Source organism: Cervus canadensis, chromosome 24, assembly GCF_019320065.1.
Source record: "Cervus canadensis isolate Bull #8, Minnesota chromosome 24, ASM1932006v1, whole genome shotgun sequence".
Lineage (NCBI taxonomy): Eukaryota > Metazoa > Chordata > Mammalia > Artiodactyla > Cervidae > Cervus > Cervus canadensis.
The window spans coordinates 289,635-314,923 of NC_057409.1; the positions used below are offsets into that span (position 1 = coordinate 289,635).

Consider the following 25,289-nt stretch of genomic DNA (forward strand, 5'->3'; position numbering starts at 1 on the left):
GTGGCAAGTGGATTCTTAACCACTGGATGACCAGGAAGTCCCCCAGATTCCCTTTAAACACAGAATTTGGCCAAATCATCCCCAAGAGTTGGGGATTTTTTTTGGCCCACCATGCGATCTTAGTTCCCCGATCAGGGGTCCTACCTGGACCCTCAGCAGTGATAGTGGAGAGTCCTAACCACTGGACCACCAGGGAATTCCGCCCAGGAGTTCTTTATCGGCTGAGACGTGACGGGCTGGGCGTCAAGGCTTGTGTCCTTCCCCTGGAAAACCTGTCGCTCTCCGGCTTAAACCCTCTGCCGGCCTCCCGCGGAACTGCTGTCCACACTGCGCCCGATCGGCAAGGCCGCCTGAGCACCTTGCTCTGCCTCAGTGCACCAGCCACATGGGCCTTCCTGCTGCTGCTTGGACTTGCTGAGGTCATGCCACCCTCAGGCCTGTCTTCCCGCTCTTCTCTCTGCGTGGAGTGCTCTCCACCCACCTCCCCATGGCTGTTGCTTCCTACATTCAGGTCTCAGCTGACATGTCACCTCCTCAGCAAGGCTACACGGATGAGCCCAACACCATCACACTTTCTCACAACCCATCTTAATTCTCTTCACAGTATTATTCACTTGGCGTCATCTTGCTTAGTTGTTTCCATATTTGTCTGTCCCTTCTCCCTACCCTCCACTGAAACGTGAATCCCACAGGGCAGGACAGGGCTTGGCAGTGCCCTGACGGAGGGAACTATGCGGGCGTGAGTGCCAAATCGCTTCAGTGATGACTCTGCGACCCCGTGGACTGTAGCCCGCCAGGCTCCTCTGTCCGTGGGACTCTCTGGGCAAGAAGACTGGAGTGGGTTGCCGTGCCCTCCTCCAGGGTGTCTTCCAGACCCAGGGGTCAAGCCCAGGTCTCTTGCATCTCCTGCGTTGGCCGGCGGGTTCTTTACCACTAGCGCTGCCTGGGAAGCCCAAGATGGCGCTACAGATAGATTTGCTTAACGCAGGAATACGTGCTGGCCACCACCCCCACTCCAGATGTCAGCCACAAGGCTGGTTTTTCTCCATTTCCCACGGCCTCTCTTTGCTGCCCATCTGGGTTCAGGCCCCGTTTCTGGGCCTCCAGCTCGTGCTCTGGTCCCGCCCCGGCCCCTCCGGTCACATTGGCCTTTGCGCCTTCCCACAGGCTCCTCCACGGAGGGAAGCCCCTTCCTTCCCGCCCTGCAGCATTAGCCAGGCGCCTCTCTTCCTGGTTCTTGTGGACCCCAGGCACATCATCTGCTCCTCTCCAGGTGGAGCAAGTTCAAGTTTCCGCCTCCGCTGATTCATGCACTTGAGAAGCAGGGCTTTGTTTCCTCTGAGCCAATTTAATCTGCGTCTGCTCTGCAGACGTTATAATCCAGCGATTTCCTGGTAAAGTTAAATTCAGTGATTCTTCATTCCTACAGCTTAAACACTCAAGTCTCCTCAAAGCTGTTTCACCTCCACCACCTCTGGCGCTGGGGTTCATGTTCAGTGGGGTGGCAGGGGGCATTTAACTGAAAAGCAAAGAAGCATGCTGGGGCGTCCTCTGCCCCAGAGAGGACTCTGCTCTGCACGCCTGCCACGGCCTCACCCACGCTGGCCCCCGTCAGGGCTGTGCTCTCCTCCACCGTGGGTCCTGGTCATGAGCTTCTATCCCTGCTGCATCCGAGAGGATGACCTCTGCTCACTCTGCATGGTCCTCGACCCTGAATGTCGGCTCCTCTGGTCAGGCCAGACCCCTCACAGCTCTTCTGCACCCTTCCTGGGACACAGGGGTCTGTCTTCCTGGTCTGAGGCCCAGAGGCCTGCACGTTCTGTGTTCCTGACTGCCGGAGGCCAGGCCTGGACCCCGCCGACCTGGGGTCTCCCAGAAAGGCTGTCTGCCCCCTCCTCAGTGTAGCAGGGTGAGGTTAGGACAAGGAGGACGGCTCCCCAGGCCTCTGGCTCTCCGTCTTCCCTCTTCTTGCGTTCTGGTGACATAAGTAGACACTCTTTTGGCCCTGGAAGCTCAGGACTTGTCTTTGTTCAGCTGAGTGACACTCCCTGCTGTGTGAACCTGCAGGCTGCTCCCAAGGCAGGTCTCTCCGCCTCCTCTGAGCGCAGAGCCTCAGGGGTGAGCCCGCACTCAGGGACACACTGAGGGAGCCCCGGGGCAGCGCTGGGCCTCCCTGGCCGAGTCGGGGAGCCTTGTCGGGGAGCGGCAGCAGCCAGGCCCCCGCCCCCGGGCAGGAGCTTTCTTTCCCCCAGGCTTCTGCCTGGTTAGGGCCCGCCCCCGCCCTCCTTCCATCCCTGAAGTGGGTGGGCAGACAGGCCTCTCAGGCGTCTGAAACAGCAGCTCCGCTCTGTGCGTGCTGACGGGGTCCGGGCCCGGAGCCCAGCCCACGGGGAGAAGCACCGGCTTCTCCACAGCCAGGGGCCGGGGCAGAGAGCAGGCGGGCCGGCCGGGGGCGGCGCTCGGAAGGAGAGACGGGCGTTTTCTTCGTGCCCGGCTTCCTTCTTAGGAGGCGTCGGATGGTGTCTGGGACCCAAAGACTTTCCCAGGGCGCCCCCCGCTGGGCTTTTGGGGAACCACAGCCGTGGTTCCGGCTAAACCGGTAACCTGTGAGACTAGTGGTCATTTCTGCCCTTTCACGGCCATTTCTGCCCTTTCAGCTGAGGCTCAGGGAAGCAGGACAGCTTTTGAACCGATGCTCCCCTGGACCGAAGTCCGGGCTCGACCCTCATCTGTAGTCTCTCTGGGAACTCCTTTCTGAGCCCACAGGAGCACATCTCAAGGGTTAAAAGCGCAGAGATCCTGTGGTCTCACTCTTGATCTGACCTGTAAAGCAGCTCCGTGGTCTCCTCCCATAGACTTTATCAGTCTCTGCCTGAATACTTGCATCAACAGTGAAATCAACAGAAAACGGCAAAATTCTGTAAAGCAATTATCTTCAATAACAAGTAGGTTAAAAAACTACTGAATCATCACCTCACAAAGAACCCCCAGGCATGCTGGACTGCCCTTCTCCATGGTACACTGTAGGGAGGAGGGGGGAAGGGGGACACACCACAGCCCCGCTGGCTCCATCCCAAGCTGGCCAGCCTCAGGATTTCTGGGGATGCTCACCGCCTGGCCTTTCCCAGGTTCTCCGGGTGAGGGCGACGTGGGGCGTTAGCGCACGGTGGTGACAACACGTGCAAGGCTGTGTCTCCTGTCTGAGTCGGGGATTCCCGCCCGCCAGCCATCCCGCTGGACGGCCTGTGGAGCCCCGCAGAGCAGGAAGGACAGTGCGCTGTCGCCCTTTCGCGGGCTGGGTGCTGCAGTTCAGACCCAGACGGGCACAGGCCTCTGGCCCTTCAGCACCCAGGGGCGGGGCGGGGGCTGTGCTGGGACCCCCATAGGCCTGGGGGAGCCTCGCTTCTGTGCTGAGCTGAGCTCTCACTGAGGATTTCTCCCCAGACTGGCACATGCCCTCCTCTCTGCCCCACACGGTCTCTGACCTGGGGTCGTTCACGCTGCCGGCTGTAGGCTCCGACCCTCCCGAGCTGGAGCCTGCTCCCCTGCCATTACTGCGGCCCTTGGCCTGGATGGACTGTTAGGAAGCTGACAGGAAGCCTTGTGGGACTGACCTGCCCTGAAAGCCGGGTCTTCCCAGGACCACCAATCACCACTGGCACCCTACCCACCAGACATCACCTCCTCTAGGGCATCCCCTAGTCTGAGTATCCAGGCAATGCTAGACTTCCTTCAGTGATGCCACACTGGCTCCAGGCTCCAACTGTGTAAAGTTCTTCCTAACGACCCTTCTCTAGAGCTTCTACCTCCTGACCTTGTTGAGCCCAACAAGGAGCTATAAGGAGCAATAGCCATAAGGAGCAAGTCTGCCCTTCCGTAAGGGCAAGTGTGGAAGCATCCAGAACAACCATTCTACCACTTGCCACCAGCAAACCAGTGACCTGAGACCCTTCCGAACACCATGGTCTAGTTTGCCAGATACCTCAAAGAACAGAAAACAGAACAGACGGCATCAGACCACATGTTGTTGGACGTGGAGAAGTTTCATCCTGCAGCTTGAGAAACGCAATGGGCAGGCAGGATGAGAGCCGCAGGCTCACGGCACCTTAACCTGAGACAAGGCTGATCCTCAGCCCGAGCTGCGTGAAAAAACGATGGCGCTGGGCGCAGAAACCCAGGAATGTAAGAGACAAGTGGCAGACCGAAGAATAAGGTCCAGAGGGAGACAGAACTGCTGAGACCACTCTGACCCAACTGAGGGCAGCAGCTGCTATGTTCTGCTTGAGGCAAAAAGCCTCAGAGGTTTTCACGGGGACAGGTCATGAAATGACTCAGATGGCTGCGGACGTGCGTAACCCTTAGTCTGGGGCGTGATCCTAACAATTTACACACTGTGGCCAGCACTGTCCTTCAAGATCACATCTTTTCTTCAAGGGCTAATTATAAACAATAGCCACCAATTAAGTGCCAGTCCAGCACTGGGCTAGTGCTTTTCACATAAAACTTCCAATTAATCCTCATGATCCTATAAAACCAGAAACAACTAGATTTATAAACGAGGAAACTGGTATCCAAGGTTGAGCAGTAAGTAGGGGACGGCAGGATGGGCCACAGGGCGTCTGCCTCCAACCCCCATCTGCTGCGGCGAGGCCCGAGGCCCCCATCTTTGCTGCGGCGGCCAGCGATGGTGCGGATGGCACCCTGGCCTCTGGGTGTGCGCTCCAGGCTCGTCACCTCTCTGGGGCCCCACTGCAGGGTGGCACTACGCGTGTGAAACCCCGTGCTCCTAGCACGCTGGAGAGAGCTGCCTATCATCACATGACGTCCTCAGGGGCGGGCCACCCTCCTGGAGGAAGAGTATCTTTCCCACTACTTTGCTTCCAACTCCAATCTCCAACTGCTTTTCATCACAGCTTGCTTGCTTTCTTTTATACTAATGAAACAGTTAAGACAATTCGGTCCATTTTGTTTTATTTGTTAAATTGCTAAAAAGTCATCGGGGGGAAACATTAACAAAAAATAAAATCGACAAGAGATTTAAATATCAATGAAATCAAATCCACTTTTCATTCCTACACTGTTACGTGCCTACAGTGATCATCTCAGGGTAAGCCACCCAGGACCCCTGAGTCGCGTGGGAAATGTCACTGACAGCACCAGCTTCGTCAGGGCACAGCACGTGTGCGCTGACGGCAACCCTGGTTGTGGGAGGGGAGAGAGGGAGCAGAGAGCAGGGCAGCGCCAGCGCCTAAGGGGCGCTTCCATCTGACAATGAACACGGGGGAGGGAGCCACCCTGCAGAACGTGCCTCTGCGGCTCACGGGGAGGCCGCCTGGGGTGCGGGCCTGAAGTCTGGCTGCCTTGCCCCTGGGTGTGTTCAGATCCCCCCACTGACTTGTGCGCTGGTAAGAGACCGCAGATAGTGCAAAGCAGGGCATGTCACCGTGCCAGGACCACAAGGACAAGGACAGACCGGCCAACCAGCCAGCCGGGAATGTCACTCTGAATGGGAAGGAAAGAAGCGAAAAGAAGGAAACCCAGAAAGACCAAGTGAAACGGAAGGGAAGCATCCCCTTGTTCTCCATCAATTGGTGGCTTTCTGTCCTCCGAAGTCAAGACTTGAGTTGCTTTTCTTCCTTCTTCCTCTTCTTCTTTTAAAGAGTTTCAGCATGGTTCCTAGGATAGTTCATGGTTTCAGCTCTTGATATTAAACTCAAATGTTAAAACCAAATCAATCTGTAGAGGACTGGGAGGAAAGTAAACCCAGGATTGCTTTACAACTAAAAGTTAAGCTTGTTCTGACATCAAATTTGTGCTCCCCAAAAAGTGGGGTGGGTACAGTGGGGAGGGGGTGGTTTTTGGAACCCACCGCCAAAGCATAGAAGCAGGGCGGAAATATGAGCAAAAATACAGAGCCCTCTCTGCTGCACAGCCTGCAAAATGAGGGGACAGGAAGCTCTGTTCAGAAGGGAAGGAAGAGACTAAAACTCTCACGCAGTCAACGTGGTGGCCAGTGACTCAATGTGGCGGGGCGGGCTGTCAAGGCACGCTTGCAGGAACGGAAGGGGTTAAAGCTTCAAGTAGAGACAACAGGTACCTTAAGTACTTAAATACTGATAAATATTTGCTCAGGTGCTGCTGAGGCTTTAAAAAAATATTCTGTTTCCTCAGTGAATTTTAAGACAAAATCGGCATCACGTCAAAACCAGAGTGGTGGTTCAGCTGGATCTGACTGAAGCGTCCGCGGTGGCTGGGTCGCCCGGAGCCCCCCTGCACCCGAGGCGGCGGCTACCTGGGCTGGGCTGCGTCGCTCTCCCCGGACACCCGACCACAGTGCCCAAGAGTCACCGGGACCGACGCCACGGGGGTGGCAGAAGCAGAGCCTTCTTAAAGGAGCTGTAAACAGACAGTCTGCTTCCAGGCGGTGTGGGTAATCCTGGGAGGCCACGGAGCTCCAAGGAGCCAGGCTCCTTTCTACGAGAGTCATCAGCTCTGCTGTCCGCCTACTTGGGGACAGTAGAAGGAATTGACAGGTTAACAGCCGGTTTAGGAAGGCCACGGGACAAAGGGAAAGATCACCAAGTTGAGACTCAGAACTTTCAGGCTTCCTAATACTTTATATTTCTGAGTGAGTTCTGAGGCACTGTCCATGCACAGACGCAATATATAGACAAGGTCCAGCAACAGTAACGCCAAAATTGCTAGTCTTCTAGGCTAGCTTTCTCTTGTGAATAAGGACCCCCGCACGATCTAACGGTCTTTGCCAAAGAAGGCCTGGCAACGGGCCCAGAGTAGAGTCTGGAAAGCTAACTGCTGAGCTGAGAGCAGCTGGACACCACACTAAGTAGGCACACGGCAGGCTCCTCGGCCGGGGAGCACGCGGAGCGGCCTCTGGAGCACGTACCCCTCCCCGCGAGCTGGCCCTTTCCTGGGCTTGGCACCAAGGGCGCTTTCCCACCAAGACCACATTGTAAAAGCTAATGGCTCGGGGAAAGGGTTTAACATGATGTAACAGGAGAAAGCAGGCTTATCAGACAGGCTGCTGAGAGCTGGCTGGGCGCCAGGACCCAGGGCCAGCTGCAGCATGCTTCGGCTCGGGAAATGTGGACAAGAAAACGAGGAGAGCGGGGCTGAGAAACAAAATCAAGACCTGCAGGCAAGATAACGCTCTTCTGATGAGAAGTCTCCAAAATGATCCACACTTAAGCGGTGCTGATGCATGTTTATCCAGGTCATGGTTTAGAGACTGGTAACATAATTTCCCGTGTCAGCCCCCCGCCCCCTACCCCACCAACACTGCTCTGGTTGGAAATGTTACCTCGGAAATGACATGAAAGTGAAAACCCAAGCCTTGTTTGGGTGACAGGTGAACAAGACAAAGAAAGAACCGCCCCTGAGGTCAGCCATGCTTCAGAGAACCCAAGCACCAGTCAACAGCCAGGCAGAAGAATGCATGCCACAAGCAAGGGCGAAAACCATTCTAGAAGGAACTGCTCTTCCAAGATCAATTTCCACGTTCTATAAACATGGATGGGTGTGTCCAATGTGCTTTGGAAATAAAAAGAAGCCCACAGTACCTTCTGACGCATCAAGGATTTCTCATGATACTGGTATCTCAGAACTCCCTGCTGGTCCCCTAGTGACTTGAGAAACAGGGTTTCAGAAATATTTTTAAGAGATTTCTCTAGACACCCAAACTTAATAAAAGAAAGTGAGAAAGGTTTTAGGGCTTAAAAAATTTTCACATGGTAAAGAAAAAGGAGGTGGGGGAGGGAGGCGGGGAGAACAGCAGCTGTAAACAGAAAAGGAGGCCTCCAAGTGTCAGGTTTTAAGGGAAAGAAAAAGAGAATAAATACGGATTTTGGAAACTGTGATGAAATATGATTATTAGAAAATTCCACAATCAGACCCCAGAGTGTTTTCTAAGACATGGAGGGAGCACGCAAACAGGTGCTTCTGCGTGAACGTTGTTTCATGACGACCCTGGCACATACGTGGAGCAGATCCCCGCTGGGTAACTTTCCTCAGTCCCAGTGGGCAGAAGAGGGCTGGGCAGAGGGCACCACGGCAGACAACAGCGGTCTCAGGTCCTCTGCGGGCAGAGAGCAGGTGTCTACACGTCACTTTACCCGCCAGCACCGAAAGCCTGTGAATCTGAAACCCCTGCCCGTGCACTGCACGCATGCCCTTTCTGTATCTAGCTCTGAGAAGGCCAAGTAGGATTTACAGGTGGCTCTTCAGTTTCTGTAGGAAGGTTCTGGCATTAATCTGTTCCCTAAATTCTTGGTCTAGTTACCAGAAAAGTAGAAAAAGGCGGCAGAGCCTCTGCTAAAACACAGCAACAATTTTATCTGAACCAGGACGGAGCTCTCTCCCTCTTTGTGAACAGAGTTGGCTATATAATATTTCTTTTTATTCAGATTTATATAATTTTTTTTTCTTAATGGAGATTTGATCCCAGCCTGGAGTGGGTGAGGCTGGGAACTGGGGTTTGGTTTATGAGAGTGATTTTTGTCCTCTGTTTTCTCAATTCTCAGTCCAAATGCTTGCACGCTGGAAAATTCCAAATTAAAAGCCACAGAAAGGGGAAAGGTTTTAGAACATATTATCTCTTTGCTCGCACAAAGTACAAGGCGTTTGTTTTTGGATAGTACTTCACATTCTGTTTCTTGTCCATGAGTCCTCCAAATATGATGAGTTCACCCCTGCCTTGTACCACTGTATGCAGGCTGGTTTCGGGAGGTCCGACCACAGAGCTGCTATTAAATACTTTCCACTTGACGCGCCCCTTCTCCTTGGTGTCCTTGATGTCCAGCACGTACATCTGCATGGGCTTGCAGTTCATGCTCTGGTACAAGGGCTTGCCCACATTCAGGGACTGCGGGGGGTGGTGGCCCAGGCGGCGGGCGATGGGGGGCAGGGCGTGTCCGTCCCCCTGTGCGGGCCCCGGGCGGGGGACAGGCACTGCTTCTCCGCTGCCCAGGTTCTGGCTCCCAGGGGAGCCCGGAGAAGACCCCAGGGGAGGGCTCAGTGCTGCAGAGGCGGGGGGGCCTTTGGACGACATCGCTTTGATAGCTTCCAGGCTGCGGCGCAGGGTGCCTGGGGAGACTGCTCCCGCGAGGGTGCTCGCCACGTGCGGCGGGGTGTGCACACCGTTCGTCTGCTCGGGAGGGTGTCGCAAGCCTCCCCCCGCTGTCCTGCTGTCCATGCCGTCCACGTGATTGCCACTGGAAGCAGGTTTCAGGTCCCAAGTCAGATCTATTGATCCTAACCTTAGATCTTTCTGATCAGGCAGTGATCCTCGTCGAGGGGCCAGGGACAGCCCCATTTTCAGGTCGTATCCTTCGGTGGTAGACGGGGTGCTCGGAGACACAGCCTGCACGGGGCTGTCCAAGGAAGAGCCACTTACAGCGGCCGACCCCGGAGATACAGTCCCCCCGTTCAGGATGGGCGAGCCGTCGCCCCTGGCTGGGGAAAGGCTTCCTTCTCGGGAACTTGAGGGGGTCTGCCTTTGCGCTCTGGGCCTCAGTGTTCCCCAGCGGCCGTTAACACAGGGCGCTTCATCCATGCTCCTCACGGGAGACTGCGAGCGGTATTCTCGGGTTTCGGGAACCAGGGCTGGAGGGGTGGCACTGATAGGGGATGGGCGGGAGTTCAAGCTGGGGCTAAGCGGTGCTCGCCCACTAGGTGCCTGGCTGAAGACGACCACACACTGCCCGACCTAGAAGACAGAAGACGTGTGCTCAGTTCTGATCATTTATTCAACTATCAAACATTTTACCATGAGCGTTGGGGACGGGCCGGGCATTCTGTAGATGTCTGACATCCCTACAAAGATGAAAAGAATCCAACCTGCCCTCCAGGCTGGATGGGACAATCTATACATATAAAGTGGTTGGTTATACATATAAAGTGGTTATATGTATAAAGTTGGTATAGTGAGACATGTGTGATCATTTGAACTATGTCTGCAGAGTAGGGGTGAAGGGAAGAACCGAGTATTTGTGTGGGGGACCTGGGGCAAGTTTTGTAGACAGAGATGCTTAAGGGATGGGTGGGCCCCACACAGGTGTTCCGTCCAGTGGCTCATGTGTGTGAGAAATGCCTGAAGAGCTGTGGTCAGTGTCCGCCTCTTTAGTGACATCAAGGTGTTTTCAGTTTCCATACAAAGCTGCTTAGCAATCTGACGAGTTAATCTGGCTTTAGAGCTTAGGCCCTCTCCCTCTGCTGGCCCGTCGGCTCTCCACTCACCCGGCAAGCTGGATGGCACCAGAGTTCTGGGGCCCCGTGGTCTTCATTCTCCACCTTGAGCGGCTGCCAGGCCCAGGGGCCTGAGTGCATGTGCAGCAACCAAGCATCCTTGAACAGCTGCAAGGGAAGCGCCAACAGCAGGGCTCAGGTGTGGCAGGGGTCACACACCACACGCACACACACGCAGGGCTCAGGTGTGACACGGGTCACACACCACACGCACACAGGGCTCAGGTGTGACACGGGTCACACACCACACGCAAACGCACGCAGGGCTCAGGTGTGACACGGGTCACACACCACACGCACGCAGGGCTCAGGTGTGGTACGGGTCACACACCACACGCACACACACGCAGGGCTCAGGTGTGACACGGGTCACACACCACACGCACACAGGGCTCAGGTGTGACACGGGTCACACACCACACGCAAACGCACGCAGGGCTCAGGTGTGACACGGGTCACACACCACACGCACGCAGGGCTCAGGTGTGGTACGGGTCACACACCACACGCACACACACGCAGGGCTCAGGTGTGACACGGGTCACACACCACACGCACACAGGGCTCAGGTGTGACACGGGTCACACACCACACGCAAACGCACGCAGGGCTCAGGTGTGACACGGGTCACACACCACACGCACGCAGGGCTCAGGTGTGGTACGGGTCACACACCACACACACACGCAGGGCTCAGGCGTGGTACGGGTCACACACCACACACATACGCAGGGCTCAGGTGTGGTACAGGTCACACACCACACACACACGCACGCAGGGCTCAGGTGTGACACGGGTCACACACCACACACACACGCAGGGCTCAGGTGTGGTACGGGTCACACACCACACACACACGCAGGGCTCAGGCGTGGTACGGGTCACACACCACACACATACGCAGGGCTCAGGTGTGGTACAGGTCACACACCACACACACACGCACGCAGGGCTCAGGTGTGACACGGGTCACACACCACACACACACGCAGGGCTCAGGTGTGGTACGGGTCACACACCACACACACACGCAGGGCTCAGGCGTGGTACGGGTCACACACCACACACATACGCAGGGCTCAGGTGTGGTACAGGTCACACACCACACACACACGCACGCAGGGCTCAGGTGTGACACGGGTCACACACCACACACACACGCAGGGCTCAGGTGTGGTACGGGTCACACACCACACACACACGCAGGGCTCAGGCGTGGTACGGGTCACACACCACACACATACGCAGGGCTCAGGTGTGGTACAGGTCACACACCACACACACACGCACGCAGGGCTCAGGTGTGACACGGGTCACACACCACACACACACGCAGGGCTCAGGTGTGGTACGGGTCACACACCACACACGCAGGCCGCCATCTCCAAGCTGCACCGTCCGTCACAGAGCGTGTGAGTGCCCCAGGGAGAAGAGCAAACTCTCTGGCCATTCATTCATTCATGTACGACCACTGGCCGGGCACATGAAACTGTACTCGGGACCCCATGAATCAACTCTACGTGGTTTTGAATTTTGCCTGTGGTTTTATGTGTGTGTGTGTGTGTGTGTGTCTGTGTACATTGATAGAAAGGGTAGGTAAGACATATCCACAATGTCTGAACCTGCATTCTTAAATAAACTTCATGTGAATTCTGGCCACTATCAACTTACTTTCCTCTCTCACTCCTCTTTGTAAAAAATGACAGCAGCAAACCTTGTAGCCTGAAGACTCGGTGGGAGTAGGAAGACTATAGATATGAATATTTAAGAGATAAATGTCTCTAATGAAAAGCTTCCCCCCTTCTCCCCAAAAGAGTGGAGAAGAGGGCCAGAAAATGCAGAGGCTATATATCCAAAGTGGAAAAGGTATTTTCTAAATGAAAACGCTACAGAAATGGCCTTGCAGTTTTACAAGGTGAGGCAGGGGAAGCAGGTTCCAAAAGCTCAGCAGCGGGTGCCTGGGAATGCCACACCAGCCATACTCACAGCATTGGGACCGCCACACCCTCCAAGGATTAAAATAGTTGCATCATCTATGACGATCTGGGAGAGGAAGAAATTTAAAATAAACCTACAAAGACACAGGCATCCAACCTCCAATACCTCAGTGGTAAATGAAAATAGCCTACTCGGCTCCCAAATGAGAGTATTCTATTCACCATAGGCTCCCCAGTCCCTCAAACCATGTCAGTTCTGATCCTTGTAAAAAACTACTGATGATTCACCTGAATGAATTCTTTGTTGATTAAATACTATTAACACAAGAGTGCCAACCACATAAAATGCAGGGTTCTCTCAAAAAATAAAAAAGCAAAGTAAATGCTTTGGGGAGAGGCACAATAAAAAGCCAACAAAAATAATTATAACCCATCAGAAGTTGAAAAATAAATGCCAGCAAAAGAGAATGGTAAATTCTCCTTGGCTTGTGTGTGCTGGCATCTTACCTGACTCCCTCCTCCCTCTCCTGTCCTAACTGAAAGATGCTACAGTGTTTGCTGAATAGTTATTTTAACTCCTGAGCACCTGAGACTGGCCGCCTCGGGGATGAGGACTGGGCCCGGAGATGCTGGGCTTGGACCACGCCCACTGCTCCAGGTCTAGGACCCAGACGTCGCTGCTCCTGTAAGACAAGGACACGAGCATGAAGGAACCGGGCGCGCCCAGGGGCCACGAGAGCCGAAATAAAGGAAGGTACATTCATCAGGAGGTCTCCCACAATGCCATGCTCACAGTTAGCACTTAACCATATTGTTCTTGCCCTCCTTTCCCTGGAAAGGAGACTTTCAAACCTTTGCTCTTTCCATTGACCCATAAGGCCACATTTGAGTCATGTCTATAGCCAAACAGTAACTAAAGTAAGAGTTACTTAATTGGTGATAGCAGGAAATAGCTACTAGCTGTGATATAGTCTTTCAAAGGCAAATCCCACAAGGAAGAGAGCAAAATTATTCAAAAGGCAGTTCTATCACTGTCTAGGAGATAAAGATTTATCAACTTTGGCTACAGAAGGTAATTTTACCATGGTTAATGGAAGCTGCAGCTTTTGTGTCAAGGACAAATTGGCATCTCCAGCACTCAGGGGACCAGTATGGCCAGGACAGACTCCTCCACGGCGGCCTCTGTTTTATGGTCCCCTCTCTAAGGGCATTTATTCACCCATGGGGACACAGGAGTGAGAACCCCAGTACCTTAAGCCCTGACCCTCTGACCTGGAGGGTAGAGCTCACACACCCCGCTCCATGAGTGTTCTATTTTTTTTTCTTTTTTTTCTGAGTGTTCTAAAATAAGAAGACGCAGAGAACCCTGAGAGAGAAGAGCGTCGGGTCTGGAGTGGTTTTACTGCTGACAGCTCATCAATTGCCATTTCAAAACGCAGGTAAAACGACCCTCCTGCTGATAATGCCAAATCAGATGAAGTACTTCAGACAGACTGCTCTGGCCGGAGCTGCAGGGCCGCGGGGAGGAGACAACCTCACGGAGGGCGTCAGGTGGGGCACAGCTTTCTCGCTCCTACCCACTCTCCCAACTCATGCCCATCCACCTCTCTCCTTCTCTAAAGCTCCAAGGGGCACGAGTTGGGCCCTAAGGAGAGCAAGGAGAAGTTCTCTTCTTCTTGGAAGGTGGCCTTCTGAGGGCACAGGCAGAAACAGACAAGGTGGAGGCCCCGTCACAACTTGATCCCACTGAACTAAACCACATACCGGACAACACTGAGATTCTACATAACTCTGATTTTTTTTTTTTTTTTTGACATTTCAAAAAATGAGCTTTATTTTAAAATTAAAGACACGCTGAAAACAAACACACACTTTTTACAATTTATATCAAACATTTAAAACATAATCTAAAAAAAAATAAAACATAATCTAGGAATGTTGAACATTAATTCTTAATTCAAAGTAATGACATTCATAGAACACATCTTGGTGCCAGCCAATATGGGGTTGACAAATCTAATATTTCATATCAGCTTAACCATTAACCCTTGCTAAAATTCAGTGATTATGATTCAACTTTATAAGGTTAAGCAAGTCTTCCAGGCAACAATCTCATATAACTTTTTCAAATACAAACATTTATACCAGCAAGGCAATTATTAAAACATATATAAATTATGCTGAGGGGCTTGATTAAAAGGTTGTCTATATAGAGGTGCACCTCACCTTGGAAAGGACACACGCACAGAAACATTTAATAGAATATAAGATGCCCATAGTCCTGATTTTATGGAGCAAGTTTCTCAATTTATTGGCCTGTGACTAGAACCAAAAAACGGAACACCAGGGTGAGATAACTCACTGGATTGATCAGAACCATGCTCAGCGATCTTGACCCTGACTGGTTTCCTTTCCTGCCCTAGTTGACCTTTCCAGGAGTATTTATCTTCAGGGTGACAGCAAGCTAACCAAACGTACTTACATCTGCCGGGATCCCAGGGAGCCACCAAAGACGATCATTTTATCGTCTATCACACAAGAGGAATGCCCAGCCATGGGAGGTGGGCCGTGGGTGGTCACAATGCAGTTCCACCTAATACAGAGAGACAGGGGGAAGTAAAGAAGTCAGTGCCTCTGCTTCTGGCCTTCTGTGTTTAAGACGGAAGACAGGAAGCAGGCATCCATCTAAAATGACAATCCTATCACCTTCAGTAGAGAAACTGTTAGACAATAAATGGAGGATGGCACAAGGTACTTATGCCTTTTCAACGGATCTGCTGAAGTTCTGTTCCCTCTCAGCCTCCCAGCGTGTAAGGCTCAGACACAGGGCGGAGAGATGAGAAAAGAATGACAGGGACTCCACCCGGGTTCCTGAGCTGCGTCAGCCTAGCTTGCTGAGGGAGCACCACCTGCTGTTTCTTTCTACAGTCTGATTTTCTGATCAGTAGCAGCTGCCAAGAGCCCTGTGCTGAGTAGCTGAGCAGTCCATCACAAGGAAACAGAGGTAACTGTCATTTTAAAAAGACCAGTTTGTACAACAACTGGGAGTCAGTCTGGGGACAGCAGGTGGTGTCCTCTGGATCCACAGCACTCCCGGGGTGCTGGCAGCCAGAGCTGAAGAGCTCTCTATTCTTCAACTGGCTCATTCACTTTTCTTGGAAGAGGAATACATGTCTTCTACTTTTTTCCTCTCTGGAATACGCATGCTTAACTTCAAGTTCTAGGGAGGGTCCTGTAAACCCTCTGAAACTGTAGGCAAAATCTGTGCATATGTAAAAAAAATTTTTATTTTTCTGGGAGGAGTCCAAAGCTTTCAACAGATTATCAAAGAGATTTCTGGACATACACAAAATGATAAGGAATCCAGTCATTTTAAACCTTCCTATTCCAGATTGAAAGGATCTTATCTTTGTGGCTTACCAGTTTTTAGAGGGTGAATAAGTATGTATTTCATCAAAGAACCTCTCTGGTTGGTGCAGGGGGTAAGGGCTTGGCCGTGTCCAGCCACCAAACAGCACCAGCAGGTCCTTGTATACAACCAGAGTCGCTCCAGCTTTGGGGGAAGGATAGGACCCTGGGAGAAGTCAACAACAGCATGGTTAGGATCAGCACCTCGCAAGCTGCAGGCAGGCGGTCTACAGACCACCGTTTCCTGACAGAGCGACGGAACAGGAAGCAACACAACAAAGCATCAGGGAGAGGAGCAGACAGCTGGGTGTGCAGGGCTGAGAGAAAGCCGTCGCCAGTTCACACTTCCTTTATGACGGAAGCAGAGAAGCCGGGGCGAGCGCGGAGTTGCCTAGCCTCTCAGACTCGGTCACTTCGTGTGCTCACGCGACTCAGGATGAGAGCATCTGTCCTCAGGCTGCCGCGTGTCATTAATCAGGAGTTCAAAGCGCCGAGCACAGTGCTGGGCACGCGGCTGGTGCTCAGCGATGCTGACTCTCCTGCCCACCCCTTCAGTAAGCTTAACAGAGATCAGAGGAAAGCATGCACAGGCTCCACGGAGGGGTGTGCACAGAGGCGGGACACAACTCAAACATGACCGCCGCTACCAAACACAGTGAAAGAGAAGGCAGAATGCAGTTCTTCTTTGTCCTGTAAGTCAAATGTTAACAAGTGACCTCTGGGCCCCTAGCTATGGGCCGCACTAGCACACACGGAAGCAGAGTTTCAAGGCTCAGTGTGAAAGTGTTCCAAGGACACTGCAGCCAAGAGTGGCTATTAAGGCCTCCAGGCTGCACCTCTGAGCAATTCTGATAGAATTTCAAAGCAACAGAAATCCAGCTTATACTGGAAAACTTTAGGGATAGCACATGTCCCAAGGAAGCATCACTTTTCTGAGCATTCTCTCTTTGAAACAACTGCTAGTTTTCCCAATCCCTTACTCTATGCCACCTGCAGTTTGCTTAAGACAAAGCAATTTGTCCCACCCAGCCATCAGTAAATACTGGAATACTAAAAAGTACTTTTGTTGTTGTTAAATCTAAAGGATCTATTTTTCAAAGGAAATTTTATGCAGAAAGAATCCCAGCGGTATATTAATCTGATCGCAGGTGAGGTGCTCCAATTTACATGGACAACTTGGCCTGCCCCTTCAGCAGGGGCTCGCCGGGGCATGGTTTGAAAAGCCCTGCTCAGACTGCTTTACGCTGTCGACTACACAGTTCTGAGGCTGAGAAGGTGGAGATGGGGACTGTCTTCCGTGGGACCCAACTTAACTGAGGGAACTCCCTGGTGGTCCAGTGGTCACGACCATGAGCTTTCACTGCCGAGGGCCCAGGTTCGCGCCCAGGTCAAAAAGTGAGGCAGCAAACCAAGGTTCCCTCAAAGAGCAAAACATGTAAACACACAAAAACAGAATGTTTAAGGCATTTTAAGCAATTTGTATTAAAAATGTTTAAGTACATATGCTTTGAATCCTAAATTCCATTTCTAGGGATTAATCTCATGAGAAAGCTGGGCAAATGAAAACAGAAAAGATACAAGGATGCTTATTTGCAGTGCTTAAATAGAACAAGGAATAGCCATATAAGAGAGTGGTTGTGAGAATTAAATGACTTAAATCATATAAGGCATTTCCAGCAGTGCCTGTCATTATCATTGCTAGAGCAAATTAATATGAAGTTCACACCAGGCCAATTAGCCAGAGACATCTAATAGAACTGTTTTCTACATGGCACAAAGCTTATGAGAACAGAACTGAACTATTGCACATGCTTCACTATTACAAAATGGTTAGAGTATTCCTGGCAGACTAACTATTTAGCTCAAGAAAGTACAACAGAAATAAAATAGTAACTGATGCTTCATGATATGAAAGGCAGGTCATCCCAAGTCCCAGGGAGGTAAATATATTGAATTACGATTTGGAAACAACAGTTAACATGACAAGACTAGTCGGGGTTTGCTCTTCATACTATGCATTTCCTGTAATACCTTTTGAAATAAATTACCAATATTTTATGAGGCGAGGTAGACCAATGTTCATCAAGGCTGGGTTCAAAGAGATTACAAATGTAGTGTAAGAATACAGACCTCTTTGAGGGACAAACTAGTCACAGAATTAAAAAGAGAGTGTTTGTAAAACATAATGATAAGTAAAATCAAACCCTGAAATGACTTCTCAAATATGACCTTTTAAGAAAGCCAAAATATTTCCCTCTACTTCTTACCCAAAGCAATAGGAGGATCCCTTCATCCAATGTCTGCTTTATGTCACAAATGGAAGCTTTAATTTCAGCATCTGACTACCTTTACAGCTATACAGGGTCATACTAAGAAGCTAAACTGTGCTTTTCCACCTCAGTTTACGAAGGGGTGGGGGGGGAATACCCTACAAGAACAGACGAAGGAGGGAGGGGGAGGGCGCGGATTCAACGCCACAACCCTTACACAGTCAGCTCAGCGATCAGAGGCCAGACAGTGCTGCATCAAGTTCTCTGTGAGTCAATCATAAACGTGATGTTTACATGATTTGTTGCGAACTGGACACTAAATTATTACTTGAAGAATTCAGTATTATGACTTTGCCAAGAGCCCCTAATTTTATCATGTTCGAAATTTATTTATTTCCTATTTTGAATTTGTTTAAAGCCAATGGTCTTCAATTCCCCTCCCAATTATCTTAGTGCAAGGTCCACAAATGAATCAAATTTATGGTGAGATCAGAGACTGCAGAGGTCAATGAATTTTAGCAATTTCTTTATCTTAAAGAATAAACATTCTTTAACTGAGTTCTGAGAAGCAAATAATATCTTTACCAGAATTCTTAGAAAAACAAGAAAACTTATTTTCAAATTATATACCTTTATGTGTTGCTTTAAAGTCCAAGAAAAGCAAGCAATTTAAAGAGTAGTATTTACAAATTTAATTAAAAAAAAAAAAAAAAACACAACACACGACCATACATTATTAGACAAGGAAAATAACTTTTATATAGACTAGCCCTCAATAAAATATTAGGTCCTAAACTTTGAAGAACTGTACCTATGAGCAAGCAATTCATTCCATACAGTAGCTAGAATGGCATCATGTTGTTTAACATATTTTCATGAAAACACGCTTATGACACTGGAGATGGAATGAGTCACTGGAAACCTTGTACAATATAGGGTAGTCTGACAACAGAAGACTTTCCATGGTGAAAAGGCTCCTCATCAAACTTACAGATGAAGGTTTTCTACTCTTTAGGGTACTCCTTGGCCTGGCTTTAAAAAAACATGAGGCCACCAGGCCTCTGCTGCTGCTGCTAAGTCGCTTCAGTCCTGTCCGACTCTGTGCGACCCCACAGACGGCAGCCCACCAGGCCCCCCGTCCCTGGGATTCTCCAGGCAAGAACACTGGAGTGGAATGCCATTTCCTTCTCCAATGCATGAAAGTGAAAAGTGAAAGTGAAGTCACTCAGTCGTGTCCGACTCCTAGGGACCCCATGGACTGCAGCCTTACCAGGCTCCTCTGTCCATGTCCTACCAGGCTCCTCTGTCCTCTTTTCCAGACAAGAGTACTGGAGTGGGGTGCCATTGCCTTCTCTGATCGGGCCTCTAGACAGTCTCAATATTATTGCATCACAAAAGTGGAGAAAGAAAGGGTGTCACTCCAAGTAGGTTTTCATTGAGCACAACCACAGGACCAAATAAGCCATGTCAAACTTAGACAAAAACGCTGCTTAAGCCTATTCCTCCCAGAGGCAACAGTTATCCTCACAGACTTCTTCACCCAAATACTAAAAGCCTCTAATCGCACAGCAGATACGATCAATGGAGCAAATTTCAAAACAATCCAAAAAGGCATTTGTGGGAAACCGGATAATCAGATAGGCACCCTACACACAGAACTAACATTCCCTAAAATCACTAATTGGCTCAAATGTTTCCCAAGGTTCCCATGAAATCAGAAGAAATTTTCACATATGAGAGACAGTGGTAGAATTACAAGGCCCTCTCATTCACTTTTGCAAAGAGGATGGGAAAGCAGTGAAACAACGCCAAATTCTGGTTTGGTTTCTACACCACTTTTCCACAACTGTAGTTTCAACTTGTGTAGAACCCAGCACTAGAAGAGAAGCTCAACTGTTTGATACAACATAAAACAAGCTCTTGATTTAACTGCGGGTGTCTGCATTTTATGCATGACTAAACAGTTATTTCACCTCTCCATACTAAGACCATTATTTCTTGATATTACTAGTTTACTATTAAGACATTGAAGTTCAGTTCAGTCGCTTAGTCATGTCTGACTCTTTCTGGCCCCATGCACTGCAGCATGCCAGGCCTCCCTGTCCATCACCAACTCCCGGGGTTTACTCAAACTCATACCCATTGAGTCGGTGATGCCATCTAACCACCTCATCCTCTGCCATCCCCTTCTCCTCCCGCCTTCAATCTTTCCCAGCATCAGGGTCTTTTCCAATGAGTCAGTTCTTCGCATCAGGTAGACAAATTATTGGAGTCTCAGCTTCAGCATCGTCCTTCCAATGAATTCAGGACTGATTTGCTTCAGGATGGACTGGTTTGATCTCACTGTAGTCCAAAGGACTCTTAAGAGTCTTCTCCAACACCACAGTTCAAAAGCATCAATTCTTCAGTGCTCAACTTTCTTTAGAGTCCTAATCTCACATCCATATGTGACTACTGGAAAAACTTTAGCTTTGACTAGACGGACCTTTGTTGCCAAAGTGATGTCTCTGCTCTTTAATATGCTGTCTAGGTTGGTCAGAACTTTCCTTCCAAGGAGCAAGTGTCTTTTAATTTCATGGCTGCAGTCACCATCTGCAGTGATTTTGGAGCCCCCAAAAATAAAGTCTGCCACTGTTTCCCATCTATTTGTCATGAAGTGATGGGACCGGATGCCATGATCTTAGTTTTCTGAATGTTGAGTTTTAAGCCAACTTTTTCACTCTCCTCTTTCACTTTCATCAAGAGGCTCTTTAGTTCTTTGCTTTCTGCCATAAGTGTGGTATCATCAATCATATCTGAGGTTACTGATATTTCTCCTGGCAATCTTGATTACAGCTTGTGCTTCATCCAGCCCAGCGTTTCTCATGATAAGTTTCTCTGCATATAAGTTAAATAAGCAGGGTGACAATACACAGCCTTGATGTACTCCTTTCCCAATCTGGAGCCAGTCTGCTACTCCATGTCCTGTTCTAACTCTTGCTTCTTGACCTGCGTACAGATTTCTCAGGAGGCAGGTCAGGTGGTCTGGTATTCCCATCTCTTAAAGAATTTTCCACAGTTTGTTGTGATCCACACAGTCGAAGAATTTGGTGTAGTCAATAAAGCAGAAGTAGATGCTTTTCTGGAACTCTCGTGCTTTTTTGATGATCCAACGGATGTTGGCAATTTGATCTCTAGTTCCTCCACCTTTTCTAAATCCAGCTTGAACAACTGGAAGTTCACGGTTCATGTACTGTTGAAGCCTGGCTTGGGGAATTTTGAGCATCACTTTGCTAGTGTGTGAGATGAATGCAATTGTGCAGCAGTTTGAGCATTCTTCGGCATTGTCTTTCTTGGGGATTGGAATGAAAACTGACCTTTTCCAGTCTTGTGGCCACTGCTGAGTTTTCCAAACTTGCTGACATATTGAGTGCAGCACTTTCACAGCATCATCTTTTAGGATTTGAAATAGCTCAACTGGAATTCCATCACCTCTACTAGCTTTGTTCGGAGTGATGCTTCCTTAGGCCCACTTGCATTCCAGGATGTCTGGCTCTAGATGAGTGATCACATTGTCGATCTTCACGACCTGGGTCGTGAAGATCTTTTTTGTACAGTTCTTCTGTGTATTCTTGTCACCTCTTCTTAATATCTTCTGCTTCTGCTAGGTCCATACCATTTCTGTCCTTTATTGTGCCCATCTTTGCATGAAATGTTCCCTTGGTATCTCTAATTTTTTCGAAGAGATCTCTAGTCTTTCCCATTCTACTGTTTTCCTCTATTTCTTTGCATTGATCACTGAGGAAGGCTTTCTTATCTCTCCTTGCTATTCTTTGGAACTCTGCATTCAAATGGGTATATCTTTCCTTTTCGCTTCTCTTCTTTTCACAGCTATTTATAAGGCCTCCTCAGACAGCCATTTTTCCTTTTTGCATTTCTTTTTCTTGGGGATGGTCTTGATCACTGCTTCCTGTGAACCTCTGTCCATAGCTCTTCAGGCTCTCTGTCTATCAGATCTAGTCTGTTGAATCTTTTTGTCACTTCTACTGTATAATCGTAAGGGATTTGATTTAGGTCATACCTGGATAGTCTAGTGTTTTTCCCTACTTTCTTCAATTTAAGTATGAATTTGGTAATAAGGAGTTCATGATCTGAGCCACAGTAAGCTCCTGGTCTTGATTTTGCTGACTGTAGAGAGCTTCTTCACCTTTGGCTGCAAAGAATATAATCAATCTGATTTTTGCATTGACCATCTGGTGATGTCCATTGTAAATTCTTCTCTTGTGTTAGAAGACGGTGTTTGCAATGACCAGTGCATTCTCTTGGCAAAACTCTATTAGCCTTTGCCCTGCTTCACTCTGTACTCCAAGGCCAAACTTGCCCGTTACTCCAGGTATCTCTTTGACTTCCTAATTTTGCATTCCAGTCCCCTGTGATGAAAAGGACATCTTTTTTGGGTGATAGTTCTAGAAGGTCTTGTAGGTCTTCATAGAACCGTTCAACTTCAGCTTCTTCAGCATGACTGGTTGGGGCACAGACTTGGATTACTGTGATATTGAATGGTTTGCCTTGGAAATGAACAGAGATCATTCTGTCATTTTTGAGATTGCATCCAAGTACTGCATTGGGGACTTTTTTGTTGACTATGATGGCTACTCCTTTTCTTCTGAGGGATTCTTGCCCACAGTAGTAGATAAAATGGTCATCTGAGTTAAATTCACCCATTCCAGTTCATTTTAGTTCATTGATTCCTAAAATGTCGCTGTTCACTCTTGCCATCTCCTGTTTGACCACTTCCAATTTGCCTTGATTCATGGACCTAACATTCCAGGTTCCTGTGCAATATTGCTCTTTACAGCATCGGACCTTGCTTCTATCACCAGTCACATCCACAAGTGGGTGTTGTTTTTGCTTTGGCTCCGTCTCTTCATTCTTTCTGGAGTTAGTTCTCCACTGATCTCCAGCAGCATGCTGGGCACCTACCAACCTGGCGAGTTCATCTTTCAGAGTCCTATCTTTTTGGCTTTTCATACTGTTCATGGGGTTCTCAAGGCAAGAACACTGAAGTGGTTTGCCATTCCCTTCTTCAGTGGACCACGTTTTGTCAGAACTCTCCACCATGACCTGTCCGTCTTGGGTGGCCCTACACAGCATGGCTCATAGTTTCATTGAGTCAAACAAGGCTGTGGTCCATGTGATCAGATTGGTTAGTTTTCTGTGATTGTGGTTTTCAGTCTGCCCGCCCTCTGATGGAGAAGGATAAGAGGCTTATGCAAGCTTCCTGATGGGAGAGACTGACTGAGGCGGAAACTGGGTCTTGTTCTGATGGGCGGGGCCATGCTTCAGTTCAGTTTAGTTGCTCAGTCATGTCCGACTCTTTGCGACACCATGGACTGCAGCACGCCAGGCCTCCCTGTCCATCACCAACTCCTGGAGTTTACTCAAACTCATGCCCACTGAGTCAGTGATGCCATTGAACCATCTCATCCTCTGTTGTCCCCTTCTCCTCCTAATCAATCTTTCCCAGCATCAGGGTCTTTTCCAATGAGTCAGTTCTTCGCATCAGGTAGACAAAGTATGGGAGTCTCAGCTTCAACATCATTCCTTCCAATGAATATTCAGGACTGATTTTCTTTAGGATGGATTGGTTGGATCTCCTTGCAGTCCAAGGGACTCTCAAGGGGCCATGCTTAGTAAATCTTTAATCCAACTTTTTGTCGATGGGCGGGGCTGTGTTCCCTCCCTATTATTTGACCTGAGGCCAAACTATGGAGGTAATGAAGATGACGGCCACCTCCTTCAGAAGGCCCCAGGCACGCACCGCCCCACTCAGTGCCCCCACCCCGCAGCAGGCCACCGCCAACCCACACCTCCTCCGGAGACCCCTGGACACTCAGGGGAAGTCTGGGCCAGTCTCCTGTGGGGTCACTGCTCCCTTCTCCCGGGTCCTGGTGCACAGGGTTCTGTTTGTGCCTCCAAGAGTCTGTTCCCCAGTCCTGTGTAAGTTCTGGCGGCTCTATGGTGGGGTTAATGGCAACCTCCTCCAAGAGGGCTTATGCCATCCCCAGGTCTGCTGCACCCAGAGCCCCTGCCTCTACAGAAGTCCCCTGCTGACCCGGCCCTCCTCAGGAGACACACACACACACAGCTCTGTCTCAGTCTCTGTGGGGTCTCTGGGTCCTGGTGCGCACAAGCTATGTTTGAGCCCTCTGAGCGTCTCTGGCAGGCACGGGGTTTGATTCTAAATGTTAAAGTTACCATTCGCCTACAGCTGTAGTTTTCAAATTTCAGTTGTGTCAGAAGTAGCTGAAGGACTTCTTACAACACAGCTTGCTGGGATCCATTTTTCAGTTTCCTGTTTAGTAGGTATGGGGTATGGTCCATGAAGTTGCATTTCCAACAAGTTCCCCGGTGATACTGATGTTTGATGACTAGACTTTGAGAACCATGTTGCAGAGAGTTAAAATAATCTTCAGGTGAACCTGTGAGACCAGTGATCCCCAACTTTTTCGGCACCAGGGACTGGTTTCGTGGAAAAAAAAAAAAAAAGACAATTTTCCCAAGGATTGGGGTGTCAGGTGTGGGGTGGTTCAAACGCATTACATTTACTGTGCACTTTATTTCTGTTATTATTACACCAGCTTCATCTCAGACCATCATCAGGCACCAGCCCTTGGACTCTGGGCACTCCTGCAGTTAGACGATGCTCCAACATGACATTAAAAGGCCACGTGGTCCTCCTTTTCCCTTTTCCCCAGTTTAGATGATTTTCCTCAACACTGAACCCAACCAGACTTTGTTCTGTGTATGTGCTCTGTCTATGACTACACAAACAAGGGTCCAAAGTAGGTTTTCCCTGACAAGTGCTTTGATTAAAGGGGTGCTGAAAGGAACTACTTTAACATTTTCAGTATATAAACATTTCCTTGGTCATCCTCATCTACATGTTACTGAACCTATACTGCAAAAGAAATAGAAAAAAATTATTCCACTTACTGCTTTCAGACGAATCACTTTTAGAGTTATTTACAGCAACATAAATGACTTGCTAATAGCTCTCCATGACTATGAAAATAGATCTAATACTAGGAGTTAGGTACTTATAAGAGGTAAAGTTTGAAAACAAGAAAACTATGAGTATGAAAATTTTTACTATGAGAGACTCATATATGCCAGTGAATCCAGAAGAAAAGTACTGGACCAAAGAACCTCCACTTCGTTCATGGAATGCTTTGGTGTATGATTTGCTTTTTTAAAAAGGGGGACATGGTCTAAACTGTTTTTTAACTGTCAGTCAAAAACTTTTCCCTGGATGCTTTAAAACAATTTTATTTTACAGTAATGATGCCAAAGGGGACATTTACAGAACGAATAATGGGACTGAGGTTTGAGGTCATACTCTCCATCTCATATTAACAGCTCTTCACAGGCACTC

General features: G+C 49.4%; 1 protein-coding gene across 2 annotated transcripts in view; it reads right to left on the reverse strand.

The window, feature by feature from the left end:
* Nucleotides 1-4,954: 4,954 nt before the first annotated feature.
* The window catches only part of FBXO42 (F-box protein 42), a 113,222-nt gene continuing 92,887 nt past the window's right edge, over nucleotides 4,955-25,289 (reverse strand). For both annotated transcript variants that reach the window (XM_043445891.1, XM_043445890.1), the window contains exons 5-10: nucleotides 15,618-15,771; nucleotides 14,680-14,790; nucleotides 12,784-12,880; nucleotides 12,247-12,303; nucleotides 10,252-10,368; nucleotides 4,955-9,721 (exon numbers count right to left, since the gene is read on the reverse strand). In XM_043445891.1, coding sequence (XP_043301826.1) covers nucleotides 8,606-9,721; nucleotides 10,252-10,368; nucleotides 12,247-12,303; nucleotides 12,784-12,880; nucleotides 14,680-14,790; nucleotides 15,618-15,771 — 1,652 coding nt within the window. In that variant the 3' untranslated portion in view covers nucleotides 4,955-8,605. The remainder of the gene's footprint in view (nucleotides 9,722-10,251; nucleotides 10,369-12,246; nucleotides 12,304-12,783; nucleotides 12,881-14,679; nucleotides 14,791-15,617; nucleotides 15,772-25,289) is intronic.